This window comes from Syngnathoides biaculeatus, chromosome 21 (assembly GCF_019802595.1).
Source record: "Syngnathoides biaculeatus isolate LvHL_M chromosome 21, ASM1980259v1, whole genome shotgun sequence".
Lineage (NCBI taxonomy): Eukaryota > Metazoa > Chordata > Actinopteri > Syngnathiformes > Syngnathidae > Syngnathoides > Syngnathoides biaculeatus.
In genome coordinates, this window is record NC_084660.1 from 6,039,372 (window position 1) to 6,062,283 (window position 22,912).

A 22,912-nucleotide genomic window follows, 5' to 3' on the forward strand; every position below is an offset into this window, starting at 1 on the left:
AGCGTGAAACCTTTCACAGTTCATTGCTATACAAACGCGTGAAAGTTACTTGGATTATTTACAAGGAGACCCTTCATTCGGTTCTGAGCATGTGACTACAATTTGGCGAGATGTTCAGGAAAAGTAGTGGTGACATAGACTCACGAGTGCCCCAGGAGCTGTCATTAGGATTATTATTATTATTTTCCTTCAGGGGTGGGTGAAATGGCCTCACCTTTGGGCGAGGAGAGGCGCAGTCTCCGAACCCGGCTAATTACTGAAATGGCAAATGCCAATATAAAACGAGATCGCTCGCAAGGGGTAAAATGGGAATGTAATACTACTGTATAATCGCTATATTACAAAGGAGACGGACTATTCGACCAGACAGCTGCGTAGGCTTACCCTTAAATCTGTCCGCATTCCAAGCGAGAATAGCAGACCTGCCGTTGTAGTTAAAAAAAAAAAAAAAAAAAAAAAACGCTGGACATTTACTGCCGGTGTCCTCGTGAGCTACATTTGGTCCCTTCGTGTCTGCCCTCAGGGAAGCCGTTTCAGCATTCATTTCAAATCCACCATTCGGTCCATATATTAGTACGCTCTCTGTCCTTAAAATGAACCCAACTCAACTCATTCTAGCAGTACCTTAAACCGTGTAACTCTTGAGGACAACGAGCACACCGTTTCATGCGGCTTAAGGCGGATGTGGAGGATCTGGAATACATGCTGAAACGGTTTTCCAAAAGGGCCCGAAACAAGCGGCGTGATGTGAACGGGCCTCTTCAAATGAGTTTTAGGTCGGGTGTCCCGAAACAAAACCGGCTTGGCTTCCGCTGTTAAAAATGGAAATGAGGTGATCCTCATCCACGGATATCAACTCGTCAAACTCGTCCAGCACGGCAGGCCGCTGCTGGTTGTTGTTGCCGGTCAAGACGTCCATCATGCTCTCGTTCTGAAGCAGGTTGACGATGCTGTTGGGGTAATTCATCCAGGTCCCCCCCGGCACGCCGGTCGGGTCCGAAGTGTTCTGCGGCGGAGCGTCGCGATGGGCCGCGGCCGACGGGACGGAGGAGGGGCCGGCTCGCTGGCCGTTGACGCTCTCGTGCGGAGGGTTCAGGAGGTCCACAAAGTCGTCCATGTCGAGGCTGTCCAGGGTTCCCGGCGCCTGGGCCTCGGGAAAGCTGGGGAACTGCGGGATGTCGTCCTCGGCCGGAGCGGCGTTCGCGGGGAACTGAGGGTCCAGCATGGGGAAGAAGCCGGCGGACTGCGAAGGGGCCGCACCCCCTTGCGGGGCCGACGGCTCCTGGGTGATGACCGAGGAGATGTCGGGAAAGAATTCCTGAAGGTCTGACAGTTTGAGAGTGGAGTAGTCCTGCCTGGAAACGGGCGCCTGGTTCACGGCGAAACTCGAACCCTGGGCGACTTTGGGCTGCGGGCCCAGGTTTAAGGTCTCCATGATCTTCCACGTCTGGTTCGTGGCGCCCGCCGAAATGGAGGACGAGGAGGCGGGGGAAGGCGAGGCTTCCACTTTGTTCTGGTCCAAGAACATCTGGCTGTGCTGCAAGTACGTGAAGGATGGTTGCGATTTGGCTCCGCTCGCGACGGGGGGAACTGCGGCGCAAACGCAACCAAGCACAGTCAGCAAAAACATGCGAGCACGTAAACGAGGTGGACATTTTCACTAACTAGAAGAAAAATTGACCCCTCCGTGAAAGTTGCGCAATCCGCGTCACTGACCAATCAGAGGCCCGAGATCTGCATAATCTCGGACTCAAATCTCAGACAACGCTGGCTGGATGGTCCAGTATAGCTTCTGTTGGCGTTTTATCGCGTATTTGGGTTCTTTAACAATAGATATGGTTAAGAGGTGTAGTCACGGACTTTAGAATAGTGACGACAGGTATGCTGAAAGGCTCGTTGGTGGAGTTCCATTCGTCCCCTTTCCAAAACCGAAGACCCAGTCCGAAAAATGTCTTTGATGGATCAAACTTTGTGGAAGACCGCATCATCAACTGAATCCATCTAAAATCAACCGGAACAGAAGACCGAGTACGTAAAATGTCTTTGATGGATCAAACTTTGAGGAAGACCGCATGATCAACTGAATCCATCAACCGGAACAGATATGTTTGCGCAAAGGTAAGTCGTATATTTGATTTTCAATACATGTCTCATATAAATGAATTAGCAGTTCTTCGCTTGCATAACATAGCGACGTGTGAATGATTGACACACTTGATCTGTGTTGAGCGATATTTTGCGATGATCTGACTGCACAAACGTGTCCCATTGTTCGCGGCTGATGAGCCAAGCTAAACCGGACTAGCGGTCCTAAAAGCCTCCGACGTGCACCGAGACACCAAGACTGAAGGAAGGATGTTTGAGGACACTAAAGTAGTGATTGTCGTACTCGGTCGGGACTTGCGTAGGTTCGGCACTAATTCAAGAATAATTATTGAGGGGAGCGCGTGACGTGACACAAAGAAAACCAGAGAAACAACTCGTAAATCAAGCCTCGCCTTCTTCTTTTCCTTCATACGGTGGTTCACAAACGGCTATACAGATACATATACAGATTCTGCACACAAGTGTGATATGTAACACGAAAATAGGAAGCCGTCAATGACGAATTCGTCTTCGGGTTATAATATATTATATTATGTGGCTTCTCGGTCTTCCTCTTGACTCCGGAAAGATCTCGCGCTAATATCAATGGTTTCTCCGTCGATATGCATGTAAATACCATTGAAATACCCGTCGCTGAAATACTTGAAGCCCCGCTGTCTGCTTTTCAACGATATTTCACTGCTAGCTAAGAATGCGAGTGAGAAATCAGCCGGTAAATCGGACAGTTTTGCTCTATTCCTTTCTTGCTGCGCCGATATTTTTCCCAATTGTTTGTCTGACGTCAGCGCACGTGGCGTGACGTCACTTCAGGAGGCGTGGTTAAGTCCCATGTACGGAGGGGTCAATTCTCTGAATTTGTTCTGGCGGGCGAGGTCTCCGCCAATCAAGAGCTCACGTACAGTTGACTTAAGCTTTCTTTTCTTTTTAAACACCGTACTGCAGAGGTGGGAAAAAAAACGTGACCAAGTCAGATGGCAAATGTAACGGGAAATATCTGTTTGGAAAATTGGAAATCCTCAAATGAAGCACATAGACCTGAAATATCAACTGACTGCCAACTCTCCCGGTCAACGGGGATATTTGACGGCTATAGCCGTCAATGGCAGTGAATGTGTTTTTAGTACAGTCACGACGTACTCATAAGTCATATTTCATCCCCCCCAGTGTGTGTGATCTTCTGAATCCCGCCGAACGCGCTTCGGGATGAAAACAACAACTGGCCGACTTACAGGTCGGCGCCATCATTGAAGGAGGTTTGGCCGGGACCGTCCTCCGGACAGGGCTGATGTGTCGTCGATCCGGTGGCGGAATCGACACTGAAATCCCAACAGGCATAAATTATTCTCATAAATCAAAGTACATCCATAACAGGATAAGGATCCACAGGTAGAAAAACAAAAAATGTGATGAGGGAAATTGGCAACTCGCCGGGAGATGACGTACCCGTGGACAGCACGGACGCCAGCTTTAGATTTTGGAACATGTCGCCAGTGCGTTTCCGCTTCTCGGTCAGCCGATATTCGTCTGGAGGGAGCAAGTACAAGACGTGTAAATGTAAGGAGTACCAGGAAATACCTTTTGGAAGATTGGAAATCCTCAAATTAAGCACAGAGAACCGACATATCTACCGACTACCAACTCTCCCAGTCAACACGGATATTTGACTTCTAAAGCCGTCAATGGCGGTGAACGTGTTTTTAGTCCAGTCACGACACACATAATCAGGCCATCAGCACTCTTGAAATTTGCACGAAAGACGTACCCCGGTCAGCGGGCAGGTACTGGAAGTCCATGGGCTCGCTGACCTCGCGGTCCGAGGGCCGGCGCAGTTGCACCTTGACGCGGACGGGCTCGCTGAGGTTGGGGTCGCGGTACGGCGGCGTGCGGAACACGATGGCCACCTGCCTGTGGACGTCCGCCTGGGAGAACGTGCCCTTGCCCTCCCAGGAGTCCTGGAAGAAGCGGACCTCAATGTCCTCTGAGGAGGGTGAGAACAAGAATCAGAACCAGCATAGACAAATCCTATTTCAGATCTTCTATCTTACAATTTACCTTTTTGCACTTTGTCGCACAGCAGGAAGATTTCATCGCCGCCTTTACAGCTGCCCGAGTTGCGGTTCACTCTGCAGATCTTCAGCTCTGCTGTGTTGGGGGCCCCTGAAAAAAAAAAAAAAAAAAAATTGTCAAAGAGGGACCTCGAAACTGTGTACCCGCCACTTTTGAACGGGAAAACCTCAAAAACCGGATCCGGCAGATGACGGCACGAGACGAGCCACTCACTGTTGTCAAAGATGGGCTGCGAGACCACCGGCTCAAGGGGGAAGAGCTCCCCTGTCGGCAGCGTGATGGAGGCCTGGAAGCAGAGCCGGACCGAATTCAGGTCAAATTCCTCCTCCCACACCTTGGGCTCGGGAACTGCGGCAGAAGACGCAGCAGGGACAGGGTGAGGATGAGGGCGTGGAGCGGGCGACAATTTCATTATGTTCGCAAACGTGAGGTGGGGCCAAACTTCCGAAAAATCTGCGCCTGGAGGAAAAGGCGAAAATCGTGCAAAGCGTCGACGCTGCGAGCCCACAACTTACTGTTGAACGGGTTGTTGTCGGTCTGCAGCCGACACGTGATGGCCTCATTCACGTCCTTCTTCTTCACGCACTGAATGCCCAAGTTCTGAAAACTGAAAACACACACGGCCGCGCTTGTGCTTATCAGTGACAATAACGAGTTTTTCCGATCCGGATTCACGCGGCTCATGCCGATCTCGTTGCCGTCCGCGTCTCCCGTAAAGCATTTTCGCAAAACCATTTCTGTGGCTTTGTTTGATTTTCAGCACAAGACACGTTCGTGAGTTGTGGCGCAGAAGTGTCTTTCATGCAGTAGTACAGCGGGGCCGCGGTTCTCGAACACAATCCGTAACCAGAAGGCCGGTTGAAAACAGAAACGTTCGAAAAATGAAGCGTGTTTTCTTATTACAATGAATGGAAAATGAAATAATGCGTTCCAAGCCTAAAAAAAAAATTTTTCTTTTTTAGCTTTTCCTGAGACTAAACTCCATAGTAGAAATGCATGTATAGTTTAAATGCTTGATATAATTAAATCATTTAAGAAATATATTCATGGTTTTTGCTGAAAATGTATACTTTAGTAGTAGGGTACGCTAGGCTGGGTGTAGAGACCCGGCCCCCAGCCTTGTAAACCTTTTTTTTCTTTTTTAATTAGCTTAACTTTAAACAAGCAATAACATTAATTTTTTTTTAAATCAATGTTTTTTTTCCCCCCCCGAATGTCATTAATTTATTTATTTATTATTATTTACACATTTTATATGACGTAGTTATCGCGGCTTGAGTAGTGTTCCATAACACTTTTAACTAAACATAGAAAGGTACAACGAGCAAAAAAAGCAAACAACGCGTCACGGGCCAATCGGCGCCGTTAATGATCCACCCGGGTTCACCTCCCCCGCTCACATGTGGGTCAAACATGGCCGCGCAAACCCCCCCCCCCCCCCCCCCTTACCTGTGCACGCGCCTCTCCTGCAGGTCGGCCTCGTAGTAGCCGTGCTTGCAGTCCTTTCCGACCAGCTCGTGCGGATGCGGCTTGTACGGCGTGTTCTTGGTCACCAGGGAGATGCGAACGCGCAAGGGGCCGCTGTAGTTGTGCACCTGTTCCAAAAACATAGAAAAGAAAAAAACAGTGACTGGAAGGAGATGAAAAAAAAAAAAAAAAAAAAATCGAGGCTCTCTTTGTGTGTCTGCTCTGTTTGTTCAAGTAGCAGCTGTCCCACGTAGATAACCGCCATCACGTCTTTGCCAATTTCCATTAGCCCATCTATGGCTATTATTAAGATATGTACCCCCCCCCCCCGAGCAATTGAACTCACTTTAATGGCAGGGTGGGTCTTGGTGGTGTCGTTGCTTTTCTCCCCGGGTATGCTGCCGGCGGAACGGCCCTCGCACTTGTACCGAAAGCGCATCCCGCGCTGCTTGGGCTGCTCGATGATCTCGAGGAAGGGGCTCGCGGTTTGGACTTGGCAAACGAAACAAACAAACAGACAAAATTTTATTTAATCCACATGACGGTCATTCCATTTTTTTTTTTTTTTTGTGGTTGCTAAGACGATTGTTATTACCTGGGTTGAGAGTGTTCATTGGCCATCTGTAAACACCTGGAACTGACAAAAGGGGAAAATCTTTTTAAACACAAAAACTTAGCGTGTCTGCCTCACAGTTCTGAGAACCGGAGTTCAAATCCCCGCATGTTCTTTGTGCCTTTGATACTTTTCTCCGGGCGGGCACTCCGTTTTCCTCCCACTTCCCAAAAACATTTTTTTTTTGTGCCCCGCGATTGGCTGGCGAACCAGTTCAGGGTGCGCGAAGATAGCACTCCCGAGACCCTTATGAGGATAAGCGACACGGAAAATGGACAGATGGACGTCAGCGCAGCTGACGTAGACAACAGCCCAACGGAAAACTGTTTGGGCACATTTCTTGTGGCTCGGTAAGAACTCCTCCTCCTTGGAGTGGAAGTGTTCGAAGAGGTAAAAGGTCACAACTTAGTATCAGGAGCAAAAAAAAGGGGTGCCAGGGTGACAACAGCTGATACCCACTGACTTAAGAAAAACAAGTCTCGTAGAAAGAGAAAGAATCACTGGCTAAGTACAGTTGTTGTATTTACCTTTATCGTACATTTGGAATTGGACAACAAATCGCTTTAAACTTTTTCATTTGGGTACACTTTTATTACACTTTCATGTGCATTATGTTGGAATAAAATTACCTCTTTGTTTTCTTACATTTACACGCAATGTGTATGCTCACGCTATACAGCAGGTTTCAGTGTAATAATATTTAATATACATTTAAGGAAGTGTAGTCGTTGCAGTTTTCGCGATTGCTACGAGCGCACAATGGAGTCGGCTCCAACCTTGATCGGGGGACTCACCACGCGAAACAAAAGTTTTCCACCACACGCCGTACGAGTGTGAAGCGCGGACATTAGCCGAACTACACGGGGCTCGCTCACGCGCGGAAAAATGCCATCGGGTGTTGAATATGAAAAAGCGTCGGGCCAAAGCGAGGCCGCGGAATTTCAAAATCAAGTCATTTTCAAGCGACGTTCGGGGCCCTCGGTTGTCTCGGAGAAGGAAATGCGTGAGCCGACAGGCCCCGACTCAACTTTCACTCGCACCAGGAAGGTTCAAGTCGACAGAAGCTACCCAGACAATCCCGAGGGATAATAAATGCTGACAAGCCAGCGGTTCCTGGGGGATTCCCCTGGGCGCAAAACAACACCCCGTCAACTTTCACCCCCCCCCCCCCCCCACACACACACACACACACACACACACAAAAGTGAGCAAACTCGCAGCAAAGGGGGCGAAAGCGGCTCCACTTACTGGCCATGGCTCCCACGAGACCCTCTGGAATCTCACGGCTCCTTTAGTCAAGGGTGCAAACGCCAAACCGTGCGGAATCTCGGCGAAGAAACCGTCTCGACTTGCGGGCTGTTCGCTGGTGTCGCCTCCTTCTCCCCCCCCCCGCCGAGGACAGATAGACACGGCCTCTGCGCCGACCCACTGCGTCAAGCCAGCGTGTGACAGCACACGCACGCATTTTCCGGTAAGGCGGGTACACGATTGTGCGGAACAATCACGGACGTGCGATTGATTTATCGATTTTACACTCTTAAAAACAATTACATTGGAAATCCCTCTTTTTATTTTTAATGCAAGGCTCATCCAGCTTTCGGGTAAAATATGAGAATCAATCCAAAAAGATTGAATTCAATCTCATCATTTCGGAATGCTCCATTTGGTTGAGGACAACTCGCCGTTTTCAACCTGAGCTCTTTCAATCCACCCTTGTTCTCTCAAGGTGACAACTCCAGGAAATCACATTTTCCCTTGAGGAAAGCACTAAATTGTTCATTTGCATCTGCCCTTTTGGTCGCAGTCCTGCAAAAATGTGGCGCTGAAAGTCGGGGGATTTATTTTCCCGTCCGTCCAAAATATGTCGGCCCCTCGACTTCATTTGACCTTTTAACGAGGTTGTGACGGGCGACGTGCTGCTGTTGTGCGCTCATTCCAAACAACTCTCTTCACGCGAGTTTGCCGTTTGCGTTGTAAAACACGCCGACAATCTTTTGAAAAACGCCAAACGTGTTGTTGCGCTGCTTGTGCGGTTCAAATCTTCCAGCAGGAAACCGGGACTCATAAACCGGGAAGTCCAAGCTTTTAATTTATAAAACCAGAGACTTCATTCTCCGGTCGAAATGTCGTCGAGCTTGATGAAAAGAGGAAAAAAAAAAATGGCACGTCTCGTTACCGCCCACTCAAAACAGTGCGGAAATACCCAGATGACGCACTTCGAGGATCAGAAAAAGATCGTGCGCGTGGGAGAGGCGAAAACCGCAACTCCCGATAGAATTAAGTCACCGTCTGGGAGCCGGTTTCAAAGCTGATTTTGTTTTTAAACCAACAAAGACAAGCGCTGTTGTCACTCTCGCCTGCCATCGGTGAACGACTTAAAATGATTATTATTGTTGATCGGCGGCCCGACGCCCGATGGCGAGCGCGAACAGGAAGGAGAAGGGCGAGGACACGCCTCCATGTTTTTCCCACTAGATGGCGACGTAGGCGAGTAAATGCTACGCCGCAAGCGTCCATCCCTGAAAACCACAACACGTCAACGTTTTGGTTTTTTTTTTTTTTTTTTTAATTTTAGATCCGTAAACTTCTCGAACGTTGTACACCAAATGTAACCCCCCCCCCCAAAAAAAAATGGACCTCGAACTAAACACCGTACATAAACAACAAAGAATCAGCAAACCAGAGAATTTACCAAGGTCCACTAAGTTAATGCTGAACACGCCGCAAAACACCATAGACAGGCTAACAGAACTATCACAGACAAAAATATTAGTTAAACAAAAATAGCACAAACAGACGTAGACATGCAATACAACAATACTTGCAATCATGCATTCTTTATCCATCAATGGTCCATTTCCTGAGTCACTTATCCCCACAAGCGTCGTGAGCGTCGACAACAAATCTTTATTACTGCATCCCACCGAGTTACTTAGTCTTTTTGGTGAATCATAAACAATATTATATGGTTGAGGCAAGCCACTGTAAGGATAATATCAATGGGGATTAAAATATGTCATCATGATGCAAAATATGCTGAATTCTTTACGTTTAGTTTTTTGGTTTTGTTTTCGGATAAAACTAAACCGAACGAAGACGCGGCTTGCCATTGACACATCCAATATGGCGTAGGCGGTGACGTAGGTAACCAAGCGGCCAAGTGTCTCTCAAGGCGGGGCTCTATGCATATTTGATGTCTCGGCAAAAGCTAGCAAGATGCCTTCACGGGCTCGCTTCAATCATAGGACATGGGAATTTTTCTCTCGTCACAGTCACGTTCGCATGTAAAAAAAAACACGTCACATCCAAACCAGTCGCTTTGGATCACTCTCGATCGACTCGGTGCCGATTGACTCGACCGTCCCTCGTGGCGTGAGTGCGCCTACGCGTGCGACGGACTTTAAAGGCAGGCGCGAGGCATGTCATAAACGACAAAACCGGGGAGGTCGTTGGTGGTGGTGCGTTTGGGGGCCAGTGAGGCGGTACCTTGCGAGCCTCCTTCACTCTGCGGTGCCAGCGAGCTCTTCGGAACAGAAATGGCGGAGGGGGAGTTGGATGTGGACTCGTTGATTTCCAGGCTTTTAGAGGGTGAGTTTGACGCTCCTTTTATCCCCCCCCCCCCCCCCTCACGCGATCCGTGGCATTGAGTCTCTCCGGGTTTTTTGGGGGGCCCACGATCTAAAATATTTGCTCGACTTGCTAACGTCGCTGACCCCCCCCCAACTAAATAAATAAATAAACTGAATACAGAAAATGTCTTGCTAGCGAAATCACAGCCGCAGGGGGGGGGGGGGCTTCTGTTTATTTAACTCTTTATTTTATTGGCACCCAAAATCATCGCCGACGAAGTGTGACGTTTGCATGGCGACAAAAAAAAAAAAGTTGTCGTCAAGCGACCGTTTGGCTATTACGTACCCCGACATTAGGTGCACCCCCCACGCCCCCGTTGCCGTTAGTAACGTCTTGACAAATGTTTTCCTGCGGTGCGGCGACATCATGAAATAAAAACCAGGAAAATGGTGTCCTGAACGCAGCACCTTGGTGGGCGGCAGCTTGAAGATGCACCTCACCCCCGAAAGTTGTTTTTTTTTTTTTTTTTTTTTTTTAAATCCCCAAATACATAACATAACTTGGTCGACAATCGACACTGAAAGTTGTTTGTTTTTGGTTAATAGGAACCACTTCGTGTCTGGGGTGTGCCCGTTGAATTTTGCAGCAGTACTAAGAACAAACTCGGACTAAGCCTCGTCGTGTTTGTGTTTACACGCCAATATTTACACTAGAAGACGTGGAATTAACTTTTGCCGTTTGAACTGAAAGCGACGCAACTGACTTTTTTTGTGCTTGGAATTGTTTTCCCTCGCCAAATTATTGTTTTTATCGTCCAGGGGCTGCTGTTGACCACAGCTCACGCCCAGACCCTCTCGGCACGCGGACATACACGGACAATATTTCAAATATTGTCCGCCTATTGTGGGTGATTTTCGAACCCGCGATGGACGGGTTTTGACTGGAGTTCGAAGCGGGTCGACGGCCTCCCTCATTTATTTATCTCGAGAAAAAGGGCTCGCCGTGTCTTTTGTAAGCACGCCAAGGGACTGATCTGGCGAATACACATTGTACACTTTTGCACTGAACGTCCACAATTGCAAGATTGATTGCGCGTGTTACGTAATCGAGTCCGCTATCGACTCGAGCCTCCGCGTCGTTACCGGCTCAGGGCGCGCTGAATGTTTATCGCGGCGGGTGCACGAGGCGAAAATCCAGTCAATTGCATATTTGTTATTGTTATCTGCGCAGTTTAAAGCCTTGGCGCGCTCCATCCTCGCTGCCGTCCGTAGACCAAAATACATTTTGGGGCAGGAGGGTGTTTTGTTTCAGTGTTGTTGGGCACGTGGGTCCACATAGCTGCAGCGCTGTCTTATTAAATGTCAGCGCACACAGCTGTCCCTGATACTAATAAACCAAGCGACGGCGAGTGCCGAGGTTTTCGGCTCTCGCGGCAGCAGTTTGACGCTCAAACAAGTAATTGCCGTTGACGTCTTTACATATTTCCCTGAGTCCGTGAAGCTACGTGTTGGCATTGAGCTTTGTGACTTCCGTGAATTAAATCATACGGTGTTTAAATACACGTTTCATTCCGCTTAGTTGTGTGTCAATTTGACAGTAACATACCCCAGTGACCAATAAGCATCAACATCACATGCAGTACAGCAGCACGGACGACGACGACAATGTAATTACTTGGAAAGTGAATGCAACTTTTCTCATTTTTGAGATTTAAATTTATGCAGTCAACACAATTGGCCGGGCTGGCGCGTTGCTGCCCCCCAACGCCGGCTTCATCTAGTTCTCATTCCACCGCCGTCCTGACAGCCTACTTCCTCAAAGCCGCCGTACAGCGAGGCCCATATATGGCCTGAGCCGCGCTCTCTCTCGTGGAAACACAGTTGGCCGTCGTGACCCCCCCCCTCCCCCCCGCTCCAAGAGGCTGGCGACCAGTCAAGCAAGAGAAAACCTTATTTCCCCCCTTGCTGATTTGTTTGGGATACTTTCGCGAAATTGCTCAAAAATCCTCCAAATTTCCCTCATCTATCTGCTGAGGAAGCATTAAAAACTGAATTTTTATACAATACCTCAGCGCACGTGAATAGAGTGAGGGAATGATGTCAGCGGGGGGGGGGGGAATCGGGGTCTCGCTTCTCCTTTGATGGCTTTGCATCTTCTGGACACAAGGAAAAAAAAATGTCATCTCAAACTGAAAAGAAATTCAAGGTTGTTTTTTCTATTTTGGCGTACGGCTTCTGTAAAAACTGAGCGTGCCGTCGCTGTCGCCATCTGCACGTGAACATTTATTTTTTCATTATTTATTTTGCAAAGCAGCAACGCCGACTTTGTTCACTCGCGTTTTTTTGTGCGGTAGAAATTGGTCTTGCTTTGTTGCCTTGGTAATAATAAGGTGTGTTTATGTGTGTTTAGTAGATGAGACATCGATTTTTTTTTTTAAACAGTCACAAAGGATGCTGGGTTACGTGTAGAAAATAAGAATTGTATTTGAACATGCAGCGTTTATCAGTTCTCATATACCGCACACAAATTGCAAGTTCTCCCGCTTAGAAATCATGGAGGGGTCTGAAATTTCCACGGTCGGTGCATGTCCACTGTGAGAGAGATCATCTAATTATAAAAATGCAGAAAATCACAATGTATGATTTTTTTTTTTTTTAATTTATTCGTGTGGTACAGCTGCAAAATAAGTATTTGCGCACCTGGGAAAACAAATGTTCATATTTGGTACAGTCGCCTTTGTTTGCAATTACAGCGGTTTGCATACATTGCAGTCGTCCTGTCCCACGTCCAGAAAAACACCCCCAAAGCATGACGCTTCCACCCTCATGCTTCACAGTAGGGACGGTGTCCTTGGGATGGAACTCATCATTCGTCTTCCATCAAACACGGCTAGTGGAATTATGACCAAAAAGTTCCATTTTGGTCTCATATCACCACAAAACATTCTCCCGTGTATCATCCAAATGGTCATTGGCAAACTTAAGACGGGGGAACCTTGATTTCAAACCGTGACGTCTTCGTGTATTCCCAACAGTCACCTTGGAAACGGTGGTCCCAGGTCTTTTCAGGTCATTGACCAAACAAGGCCTGTCGTGTAGTCCTGGGCTGATTCCTCACCTTTCTAAGGATCACTGAGACCCCACGAAGTCCTACGTTGGGATTTCTGGATTTTTCTTTTTCGATGATCTCGCTCACAGTGGACATGCACCTACGGTGAAAATTTTAGACCCCTCCGTGACTTCTAAGTCGGAGAACTTGCAATATAGCAGGGTGTTCAAATCCTTTTTTTTTTTTCCTCCTTCACTGTACATCCCGAGCAGAAGCACATAGTGGTCCACCCCAGAGTCAAGGTCACTGAGCGGAAATAAAGTTTGTGTGTCTATGCCAGCGGCTGAAAGTCAATCCCCGTTTGTGCATGTGCACGCCTGTGTGTTTGTCCGATATCAGTCCTGACTTGTCAGCTGATCCAGCTGCCCGCTCTGCAAGTACGTCATCGTGCAGCTCAGAGGGAGGGAGGGGGGCGAAATCGCTCTCGACACACACATCCAACGCATGAGGCGTTTATCAGTTCTCATATACACACACCTGGCTGGTTGGATCTGCTTTCAGGTTCAGTCTGTTTGGCATGTGCAGCATTCCTGTCGCTCCTCCTGAAAAGCAAAAATGGCGCATCAGTTTGACACATTTAAGTGTGCACAGAGACATGCTGTTCTTAAAAAGCGGCGGAAAAAATGATCACCTGGGCGTTTCCCCGCCGAGAGAGGATGCGGAACGACGACAGCGAAATGTTTAGCGGAGGCCGCGGAGCGGAGCGTCTGACGCTTTTGCCTTGACCTCCCAGTGCGAGGATGCCGTCCGGGAAAGATCGTCCAGATGACGGAGGCCGAGGTGCGGGGCCTCTGCATCAAGTCCCGGGAGATCTTCCTCAGTCAGCCCATCCTCCTGGAGCTGGAGGCGCCGCTCAAAATCTGTGGTGAGCGCTCGACGTCCGTTCCCAGCCAATCATCGCGTCGTCGGCTCTTGCCCCCACGTGCCGCCTTCCCCTTCAGGTGACATCCACGGGCAGTACACAGACCTGCTGAGGCTCTTTGAGTACGGCGGCTTCCCCCCAGAGGCCAACTACCTCTTCCTGGGCGACTACGTGGACAGGGGGAAGCAGTCCTTGGAGACCATCTGCCTGCTTTTAGCCTACAAGATCAAGTACCCCGAAAACTTCTTCCTGCTGCGGGGGAACCACGAGTGCGCTTCCATCAACCGCATCTACGGTTTCTACGACGAATGTGAGTACGCCCGCCTCGCCCTGTAAATCGGTCCCCACCAACTTACGCCGAGGTCCCCCCGCCCCAGGTAAGCGCCGGTTCAACATCAAGTTGTGGAAGACCTTCACCGACTGCTTCAACTGCCTGCCCATCGCCGCCATCGTGGACGAGAAGATCTTCTGCTGTCACGGAGGTATGCCGGGGCGGTCCGGATGAGCACCGTTTGATAAAGCTGCTCCGGCTGCTCACGGTGCGATGTCAACGGTACCGCCCGCAGGTCTGTCCCCCGACCTGCAGTCCATGGAGCAGATCAGACGTATCATGAGACCAACAGACGTGCCAGACACGGGTTGGTGGAGACACACACACACACACACACACACACACACACAAAAAAAAATAAATAAAATAAAAATAAAAAATCAAAAGAGAGCGTGCTGTTAAAAAAAAAAAAAAGCAAAAACATTACACCTAACAACATGATTTTTTTAATTGTCCAAATAATAACAACCAGTGGGTTGAAACTTTATATTATGGCATAGAATTTAACATCTATTTATGTCGACGTCTGCTCTGTGCGTATTTGTTGTGATCAAATCAAACACTGGCTTCACTTCCTGGTTTACTTTTGTGGTCTGTTGGGAGCCAGTAAACAACGCCCCCTGCTGGTTTGTTGGTTGCTGTCATTTAGGGGGGGGGGCTTCACCACTTTAAAACGCTTTTCATATATACGTTGAAAGAAAAAAAAAAAAAAAGTGAGTTTCCTCAATCTTAAAAACTGCACACCTCACCTTTGTGTTCCTGGCACCATAAAAGTTCTGGTTGGAGATGTAAATATTTGCGCGTCGTCATGAAACTTGGCTCTTCTCCTTTTAAGGGAGCCAGACGCTGTCGCCGACTTTTTCCACCCACCACATCCTCTTTTATGGTCTATGGAGTGAAGCCTTGTGTTCACGTCAAAACACACACACACACACACGCAGTGTGAGAATCACAAAGCTCAGCAGTACCACTTGCCTCCTCAGGCCTCTTGTGCGACCTCCTGTGGTCGGATCCAGACAAGGACGTCCAGGGCTGGGGCGAGAACGACCGCGGCGTCTCCTTCACGTTCGGAGCCGACGTGGTCAGCAAGTTCCTCAACCGGCACGACCTGGACCTCATCTGCAGAGCCCACCAGGTACGAGACGAGACAACCGAACAAGCGCCGCGGCAACCGATTCACGCGCTCACTCCCATCGGCGGCTTCAGACGTCAAAAATAATACGATTAGCCCCCAAGTCGAGTCGGCCCGGTACTTACGGCTTGGGCGCCCGCAGGTGGTGGAAGACGGTTACGAGTTCTTCGCAAAGAGGCAGCTGGTGACGCTCTTCTCAGCTCCCAACTACTGCGGAGAGTTCGACAACGCCGGCGGCATGATGAGCGTGGACGAAACCCTCATGTGCTCCTTCCAGGTGCCCGGTCAACGACCGCAGTCAGGATGCAGCGCCGCGCCTACGCCGTTTATTGACCTGCTGGCAAAACTTTGCCTTTTTCAGATCCTGAAGCCTTCCGAGAAGAAAGCCAAGTACCAGTACGGCGGCATGAACTCCGGCCGGCCCGTCACTCCTCCCCGCACAGCGCAGCCTCCGAAGAAGCGGTGAAGGGCGACGGAAGACGTCGTCTGCTTCTTACGGCGCACGATTTCATCAACTGTTTTGAAAAAAGAAAAGAAAAACAAAAAAAAAAAAAGGACACACCCCAAACTGTTTTTCTGTCTCACAGAATTGCCTCATTTACTCCAATTTCCCCCGTTGCATCTATGTAACCTTCAAACATTAAACACGTGACAAAACACAAACTGAAGAGAAATCACTTTTGTATATCAAGACCAGTTTTTGAAATGTACCCAATGTTGTGTTGAATCAACAACGGACAAGCGTGAACCTTTGTAAGCCCTTTATTTACAGTCAAATTCTCTCTCTTCCCGTGTATAACGCTCAAGATCCATCCAATAAAAATGTCAAGAACACACAAAACAGTACTGCGACTGAAATGGCAAGTATTGGAACAAAAGAGCGCCGAAACAGAGACGCAGTCAACAGATGTGATGCCGATGCACATTCTCGAGGCAAGTGCGAAAATGTTTTTGATCTTTTACTCAAAATACAAACTCTTGAAATGCTGAACACAAGGGCCCTCATCCTCCCCCTGTGAAAAGTATTTATTTTTTGTGTCCCACATGGAAAAATAAAAGCAAGGCTTAATGGCATTCGAGCAAAGTCAAATGTCATTCTTTGTACGTGTTCGTCGGTGAACAAAGTACTGAGGCACAGCGCATTAGCGGAAATGAAAAAGGACACAAAAAATGATGGTAGACATCTCAAAAGAGTTAAAAAAAAAAAAAGAAAAAAAATGCTATTCATATTAAATATTTACATGACAAATATTTGTTTTTTTGTCCTATTTTACCATAAAATGATTCCCTCACTTTTTTTAATACCAGCAACAAACCGGCAGATTAAATGCTTTGCCACGAGATGGCAGACGTAACCTAATGAACCTGCCTCCACTAGAGGGCAGCATGTCGGCGTCATTGTGAACTATTGAGGGCGCCTGACTGAATGGACCTTTCCGACCTGTCAATCACTCGTACAATAATAGCCAATCAGATAGCCGCATTGTTTCAACCCCCGGCTTGACACGCCCCTCTCGCCGTATTGTAAGTTAGTGTTACGAAGAAAATGGTCCTCATATGCGCTTGGGGACCGTGCAATTCTGATGAAAGATAATCCTGCTAGGTTACAAGGGGCCTGCTTGATTCATTTTCCAAAGCCTAAAACATAGTTGAAGTGTCTACGATGTCTCTGTAGAGCTCTCATGGACGAGTCTGACGAAAAACAAACCGCAATATTATCTGGAATACGCGATAAGAGAATCGACTTCAAACATGTTGTGTTCAATCGCCATTTTTAGAAGCTTGTGGGACACGGCTGAGGGGCCATCGGAAAGGTCCATTGGCATTTTTGGTCGCCGTGATCCTTTGGAAAAATACAAACCGGGAGAACCGCAAAAAACGTCTAAAAAAAACAAAACGTGCGTCAACTTGTGCATTGTCCCTTTCTCCTTCAAGTAAAGAAATGTAAAAAAAAAAACTGCATCACACATGTCAATAAATAAAGGCATCCCAAAACGTCAGCGTACATGTTCCGTCTTGTGATCGTTTTCCATGTACGGCAATACCTTGACTGAAGATTTTCATTTGTTCTGTGACCGAACTCGTAACACAATTGATTTTGCCGTGCGCGCGAGGGCTACACCAGCTTCCGCAGTGGGAACGACAGCGCGGCGCCGACGGACAGACCCAGAGCCAAGAAAAAGGTCATCAAGGATCCGGCGGTCTCCGCATCTTTGGCCTCCACCAATCTGACAAGAGGGGGGGAGAAAAAAAATAAAATAAAAAGTTAGCCAAATGGCAATCTGGCAGCGGTGCGATAGACTTCCTGTACTTTCGGTTCCTATTTGGAAAATAGAGATCAGTATTTTCTAAATGTTCCCGGACCACGACGACGACGTGATCCGTCTCATTTGCAAGCACTTGCGCTTTCTGGACTCACTGCGGCGCGTAGGACATGGACAGGCAGACAAAGTATCCGCTGGTGATGGAGAAGAGCGCCATGATGACCGTGAACACCACGTCGGAGGCGAAGTAGACGGGGAGGTGGGAGCGCTGCTGGACGTTGCAGAGCATCAGAAGGGGGATGAAGACCACGCGAGAGACCACCAGCAGCGGGAAGAGACGCGACTCCTTGCGAGGCTGACGAGAAAAATAAGTATTTGAACACCCTGCTACATTGCAAGTTCTCACCCCGTGAGCAAGGCGTTCAAATACTTATTTTCTTCACTGTCACGGGGCGGGATTAAATAAATAATTCCTCACTCACCCAGCAGATGAAGGTGGTGACCGTTCGGCCGAGCCAATCGTTGATGTTGAAAGTCAGGAAGCAGCACACGTTGATGAAATAACGCTCTGCGCAAAAAAAAAAAAAAAAAAAAAACCAGAAAAAAACAATCCAGTTGGCGACAATGGAACACGCACGCACGCACGCACGGACGCACGCACCCAAAATCCTCACCCCAATTTCCCGGTAACGCCGTGTTGAACTCAGGTGACGACGTCTTGACGTCGACGGTGATGGCGGGGAAGACCGACAGCGTGACCGTGAACACGAACGTCACGCAGAACGCCATGACCCAAATCTACGCGCAAAAACAACAACAAATAACAGACGGGATGGAACCCCTGCTAGCTTTGCAGATTTCTAGGTGATCTTTTGTTCCTTTACACTGAAGTTCTCATTTTTTTTGTCGTTGGAACAGATTAAATTCCATTTCTTTCCCTTCTATGGGAAACGTGAGCTCGGTCTGCAAATCTTTTTGGCGTTGCCAACTGATGACGGAATGAACACAAACCACAACCGAGGTGCCGCTCGAGAGTAAGTAACAGTTTCTGAAGCTTTACAACAACCACCATGTTAACCCCAATTTGGTTAGCACACCTATGGCTTTTCACACCCCTTTGGCGGTTAAACATGCATTTTCAGCACTTTTGCGATAAAGCCCGATTTATGGAAACAAATTCACTCTGAAGAGGCGTCAATGTGTAGAACATGGGCGGATTTTCTGGAACGTGAACGGCCCTTGATGCTCACCTTCTTGAAGACCTGGACGACGGAGGCTTTGCCTTGCTTCGGCTCCGCCTGCTCCAGAGACAGGAACGCCTCCTTGCTTCTGTCTGGCCGGGACCCGTCCTCCGGGGCGTCGTCCTTGCTCGGGCCGCCGACCGCCGAGCCGTTTGCGTGGCTGCTGAGTTTGCCGCTGTCCGCTGCGGAAGTCTCCGCTTAAAAACAAGCACACACAGACGCGCGCGTGTCAAACAAACCGCCTTTGTGGAAGCAGCCAAACACGCACGAATGGAGGCCTAACAAGATAATGACCCCTCAAATTGAATTTCACAGTAAGTGATGCACCCAATCACGGACTTGAGTGGAAAAGTCAACAAGTGGATCGGGACGGACAATAGTGAGCGCCACTTCTTTCAAGTTTAGGGAGTTGCCCCTCAGTTACCTGTCAGTAGCTCATCTGCGGCGCCGGCTTCGTACTTGGCGCTGCTGTTGAAGTAATAGCGAGCAAACTCCTGCACGCAAACGCAAAAGATTTCTTTGATTTATTTCCATAGTTTCTTGGAAATAAATGAGATGCAGAGGCAAGGAGTCGAGCCGGGAACCCCCCCCCCCCCCCCCCCCAAACGCCGACTGACCAGACGGGGCAGGAGGAGGTAGCAGCAGAGCGTGACCAGCGTGCCCACACACGGCGTGATGAAGTAGCCCAGCGCCGCCGATTCCGAATCTGCATCACCTGAAAAGGACAAATAGCAAAACATGATGAGCGCCTGGGAGGAGTTCCTTAACGTTCCTTTTTCTGTTACCAGGCAACCAGTGAGGGAGCGGGGGGCTTACTGGCATTGGCTAACAGCATGGCCGTGGCGGCAAAAGTCCCGGCGAGGCCCTGCCCGCTCATGAAGATGGTGCTGTACTTCTGGGGTAGCATGCCCACCAGGCCGAAGAGACTGCCCTGCATTACGGCGCCAAACGCTGCGGGGGAGGGAGGGGGAGGGGGGGGGGGAACGCCACACGATCATTCGCCGGCCGAGGCTCGGCGCGAGCCCAACCGGTTCGGGCCGCCACTTACAGTTAATGAACCAGATGGTCGCCATGGTGACGGAGAAGAAGGGCTCAGTGTCCATGTCCACCTTCACCAGCACGGCCGTGACGACGAAAAGCAGCAGCATGAAAATCAGGCTGCCGGCGATGCGTATGACCTCGGATATCCTGAGGAAAACGGGGGGATTTGACTCAAGTCTGAATTTGAGGGTGATTATCATTATTTTTGTATGACTAAAAGTTGACTTGTTAATAATTTTATGTCACAACAAAAAATGAGAGCTACAGTTTCAAAAAGTCAACAGGGGGAGAAAGTCATGAATTCACGTTTGAAAAAGTCGTTAAAATCCATCAAAAGTGTGATGTTAAGAGAAAAGCGACACACAGTCAAGTGAGGTCCCGAAAAATGGCCGACCTCTGGTAGAGGATGGAGTTGAGCAGGGTGAAGAGCAGCAGGGGCAGCTGGGACAGCAACGTCATGCAGCTGTTGAAGTACTTGCCGTAATCGCCGGTGACGTCGCTGCCGTTGGTGCCGACTTTGGATGTGTTCAGGCGTGCTTGGAAATACTGCGTATGATTTTTAAAAAAGAAAAAAAAAAAAAAAAAAAAAAGACAAGATGCTGTTTCAGCAAAACTTGCAAAAGGGGAACCAATGAACACAGGGCGGAGGCACTCATGATGATGATGATGATGCTATGAAAATAACAAATAGCACTTGTGGGGGGGGGTGGGGGGGGCGCGCGAACCCGCCACAATGAAAAGACGAAAACTTGGAAACCCGGCCTCGACATCAATGTGTGATCACGAGGGTGCATGTGATTCATCTTTATCACTCATATGGTACAAAACCTTGAGGCTGTGTGCGGGAAATAGAAGTAGTTCATGCCCGAAACATTTGTCGTCAGGGGGAAAAAAAAAAAAAAAATTAATAAAAACATGGCACATCACCGAACAACAATTTCCCCCCCCAAAAAAAAAAAAAAATATATATATATATGTGTATATATATATATATATATATATATATATATACAGAGAGAAACTGAATATATTATTTGTAGTAGAATCGCTGGATTAGGTCCAGATAAAACACAAATATGTACCGTAATTTCCAGCCAATAAATCGTGACTTTTTTTCCTCCCACACGCTTTCAACCCTGCGGTTCATGCGGCTAATTTGTGCATTCCCCCTCCGCCCCCTCAACGGCCGCAAGGGGACACTCGAGCGGAAAAGGTAAGCGCGAGACCGGTGGAATATATCTGCCGAGGAAGTGACTTTTACCGGCCCGGCCCTGTTTGCGCGGCGCTAGCGTTAGCATTAAACACTTTTTGTGTTCATGGTAAATATCTCTTGTTTCAATGTGGGCACTTGCGGCGTTTACACAGGTGCGGCTTATGTATGTACCAAATGGTATTTCCTTTACAAATGTACCGGGTGAGGCTTATAACCAAGTGCGCTCGGTAGGCCGGGAATTACGGTATTTATACTTTTTTTTTTTTTTTTTTTTTTACCAATGAAGCAGTCATGAAGAAGTTCCATGGTAGCAGCGTTCCCAGGCCAAGGATGAAGAAAGATATTCCCACCAAGCAGCCCCTGCGATATAATTTACAATACAGATGCTTGAATAACTTTCATACCAAGGCCATTCCCTGGCATGCGTGTTAAATTCCATCTCACCAGTCTGATGGCGCGTCCTCTTTCCGTCCCTTCATCCTCGCACGGTGGATGTTCTTGCCAAGCTAACGGACAACATAACGAGAAAAGTAAGCCGCGCTGTCGTGGGTTTCTGACCAGCAGCGGAGTGCTCCATTTTTTCATTTTTGAACGACAATTGCGTTTTCAGATTCTCGTGCTGTACTGTGAGGGGACAAAGCGCAGCTGAGGAAAGTCAGGTGACAAAGGCGTTTAAATACAAATTTTATAAAAGTAATTTAACAGATGGGAAGGAAGGATGCAAAATAAAAAGTGGGTCTGTGGGAAGGAAGGAAGAAAGAAACAATGGAAGAAGAGTCCAAGTTTGAGGAAAGTAAAAAGGATGCAAGATTAAAAAGGTGTGCGACAAAAGGAAGGATGTAAGGATGAATGAATAAGCAGGTCAGATGGGGGGGGGCAGGAACGAAAGGATGCCATGGAAAAAAAACTATTTTCGAAAAGAAAGAGGTCAAAAAAGAAGGAGGCAAGTCGCACCAAAGAAAGGAAATGGAAAAAAAGTCGCTGTCGGCAAAGGAAGGAACGTGAAGAAAAAGGGTGCAAGAATAAAAAGCAACGCGGGAAGATTGAATAGAAAGGGAAAGAAAGCCGAAAAGAAGGTTTAAGCGACGGAAGGATGGATGATGCAGAAAGGAAGTTAAAAAAAATGAACAAACGAGGTTACAGTCCTCGTTTCTTCACTTCAAACCTTTTTTTGCTTGGATTTAAAAACTCGCTGAGGGAAGGAACGAGGAGATAGCAGGAGATAAAATGAATATTGTTCTTGAGGTTCACTTCAACAGATCATGTTCACACGCGTCGAATATTTGTGTCGAATTGAACAACGAAAATTTGTGAAATAGTCCTTTGCCTTGTTGCGAAATATAAAGGGGGGGGGCTATAATTGACTAATAGGAAATGACAGTTGTCCTGCTATGGTCGTTTTAGCACATCTGTTGTTTCGGGCGCTGATTATTAAGACGTCGATTAGGATGGGGGGGGTGAAAAAATATTCAAATAACGTCGTCTCGGGTGCGGCCATCGTGAAAGGCGTCGACATTCGATATTAGGATTTAGTATGGTCGGAAAAAAAAAAACGCCGAGTGTCATTTTATTGAGGTTACGTCGCTTCATGTAGGAACGTCATATTGCTGACATGAGGTGGAGGAAAAAGGTACTCACGTCAGGGTCCTTTCACACGTACGCTTCCCGCCGTAAATGGTGAAGCGACAGCATCCGCAAAACTGCTGCCTCCTCCTTTTGCGGCCGTTGCGGTTTTGCTTGGATTTCAGATTATTATATACATGGACAAGCAAAAACACAAAAAGCTGTTTTTTTTTTTTTAAGTTTCTTTCCTTCCCAAACGCATCACGACCGTCAACCTCACTTTCCGACAAGACTGCTTTCGGGCTCTAGCGTGACGTCATCATTGCGCGCGCTT

At 48.1% G+C, this 22,912-nt stretch overlaps 3 protein-coding genes across 5 annotated transcripts; 1 reads left to right on the forward strand and 2 right to left on the reverse strand.

The window, feature by feature from the left end:
- Window positions 1–434: 434 nt before the first annotated feature.
- On the reverse strand, window positions 435–8,635 carry rela (v-rel avian reticuloendotheliosis viral oncogene homolog A). 2 transcript variants are annotated; one of them, XM_061809175.1, is made up of 11 exons: window positions 7,502–8,635; window positions 6,236–6,277; window positions 5,987–6,132; window positions 5,623–5,768; window positions 4,689–4,780; window positions 4,387–4,521; window positions 4,159–4,263; window positions 3,869–4,084; window positions 3,550–3,630; window positions 3,336–3,422; window positions 435–1,590 (listed from the first exon to the last, which is right to left on the reverse strand). In XM_061809175.1, the coding sequence occupies exons 1-11, from the start codon at window positions 7,506–7,508 to the stop codon at window positions 773–775; spliced, it is 1,875 nt and encodes a 624-aa protein (XP_061665159.1). In that variant the 5' UTR covers window positions 7,509–8,635; the 3' UTR covers window positions 435–772. The 2 variants fall into 2 exon arrangements, with proteins under 2 accessions (XP_061665159.1, XP_061665160.1); XM_061809176.1 differs by lacking the exon at window positions 7,502–8,635 and adding an exon at window positions 7,048–7,305.
- An 835-nt stretch (window positions 8,636–9,470) lies between these two features.
- Window positions 9,471–16,340, forward strand: LOC133494901 (serine/threonine-protein phosphatase PP1-beta catalytic subunit). Its single transcript, XM_061809180.1, has 8 exons — window positions 9,471–9,841; window positions 13,665–13,796; window positions 13,873–14,103; window positions 14,171–14,275; window positions 14,360–14,431; window positions 15,108–15,259; window positions 15,399–15,533; window positions 15,618–16,340. The coding sequence occupies exons 1-8, from the start codon at window positions 9,790–9,792 to the stop codon at window positions 15,720–15,722; spliced, it is 984 nt and encodes a 327-aa protein (XP_061665164.1). The 5' UTR covers window positions 9,471–9,789; the 3' UTR covers window positions 15,723–16,340.
- On the reverse strand, window positions 16,003–22,903 carry LOC133494900 (equilibrative nucleoside transporter 2-like). 2 transcript variants are annotated; one of them, XM_061809177.1, is made up of 13 exons: window positions 22,654–22,903; window positions 21,460–21,521; window positions 21,294–21,375; window positions 20,197–20,348; window positions 19,810–19,949; window positions 19,578–19,712; window positions 19,379–19,476; window positions 19,186–19,255; window positions 18,771–18,958; window positions 18,195–18,318; window positions 18,003–18,088; window positions 17,676–17,875; window positions 16,003–17,484 (listed from the first exon to the last, which is right to left on the reverse strand). In XM_061809177.1, the coding sequence occupies exons 2-13, from the start codon at window positions 21,492–21,494 to the stop codon at window positions 17,373–17,375; spliced, it is 1,422 nt and encodes a 473-aa protein (XP_061665161.1). In that variant the 5' UTR covers window positions 21,495–21,521; window positions 22,654–22,903; the 3' UTR covers window positions 16,003–17,372. The 2 variants fall into 2 exon arrangements, with proteins under 2 accessions (XP_061665161.1, XP_061665163.1); XM_061809179.1 differs by lacking the exon at window positions 22,654–22,903 and adding an exon at window positions 22,181–22,430.
- Window positions 22,904–22,912: the final 9 nt, after the last annotated feature.

Bases quoted from the DNA above. Each gene is read 5' to 3' on its own strand.
- rela (XM_061809175.1), bottom strand. The intron at 4,085-4,158 runs GTAAATTGTAAG...CACCCTCCTCAG, and splicing joins GTGCGACAAAGTGCAAAAAG to AGGACATTGAGGTCCGCTTC. The intron at 3,423-3,549 runs GTACGTCATCTC...TTGGGATTTCAG, and splicing joins GGCGTCCGTGCTGTCCACGG to TGTCGATTCCGCCACCGGAT.
- LOC133494901 (XM_061809180.1), top strand. From the start codon at position 9,790: ATGGCGGAGGGGGAGTTGGATGTGGACTCGTTGATTTCCAGGCTTTTA. The intron at 13,797-13,872 runs GTGAGCGCTCGA...CTTCCCCTTCAG, and splicing joins GGCGCCGCTCAAAATCTGTG to GTGACATCCACGGGCAGTAC. The intron at 15,260-15,398 runs GTACGAGACGAG...GGGCGCCCGCAG, and splicing joins TCATCTGCAGAGCCCACCAG to GTGGTGGAAGACGGTTACGA.
- LOC133494900 (XM_061809177.1), bottom strand. From the start codon at position 21,494: ATGAAGGGACGGAAAGAGGACGCGCCATCAGACTG. The intron at 20,349-21,293 runs GTAAAAAAAAAA...AATCATACGCAG, and splicing joins TCTTCATGACTGCTTCATTG to TATTTCCAAGCACGCCTGAA. The intron at 18,959-19,185 runs GTAACTGAGGGG...CTTGTTTTTAAG, and splicing joins CGCAGATGAGCTACTGACAG to CGGAGACTTCCGCAGCGGAC.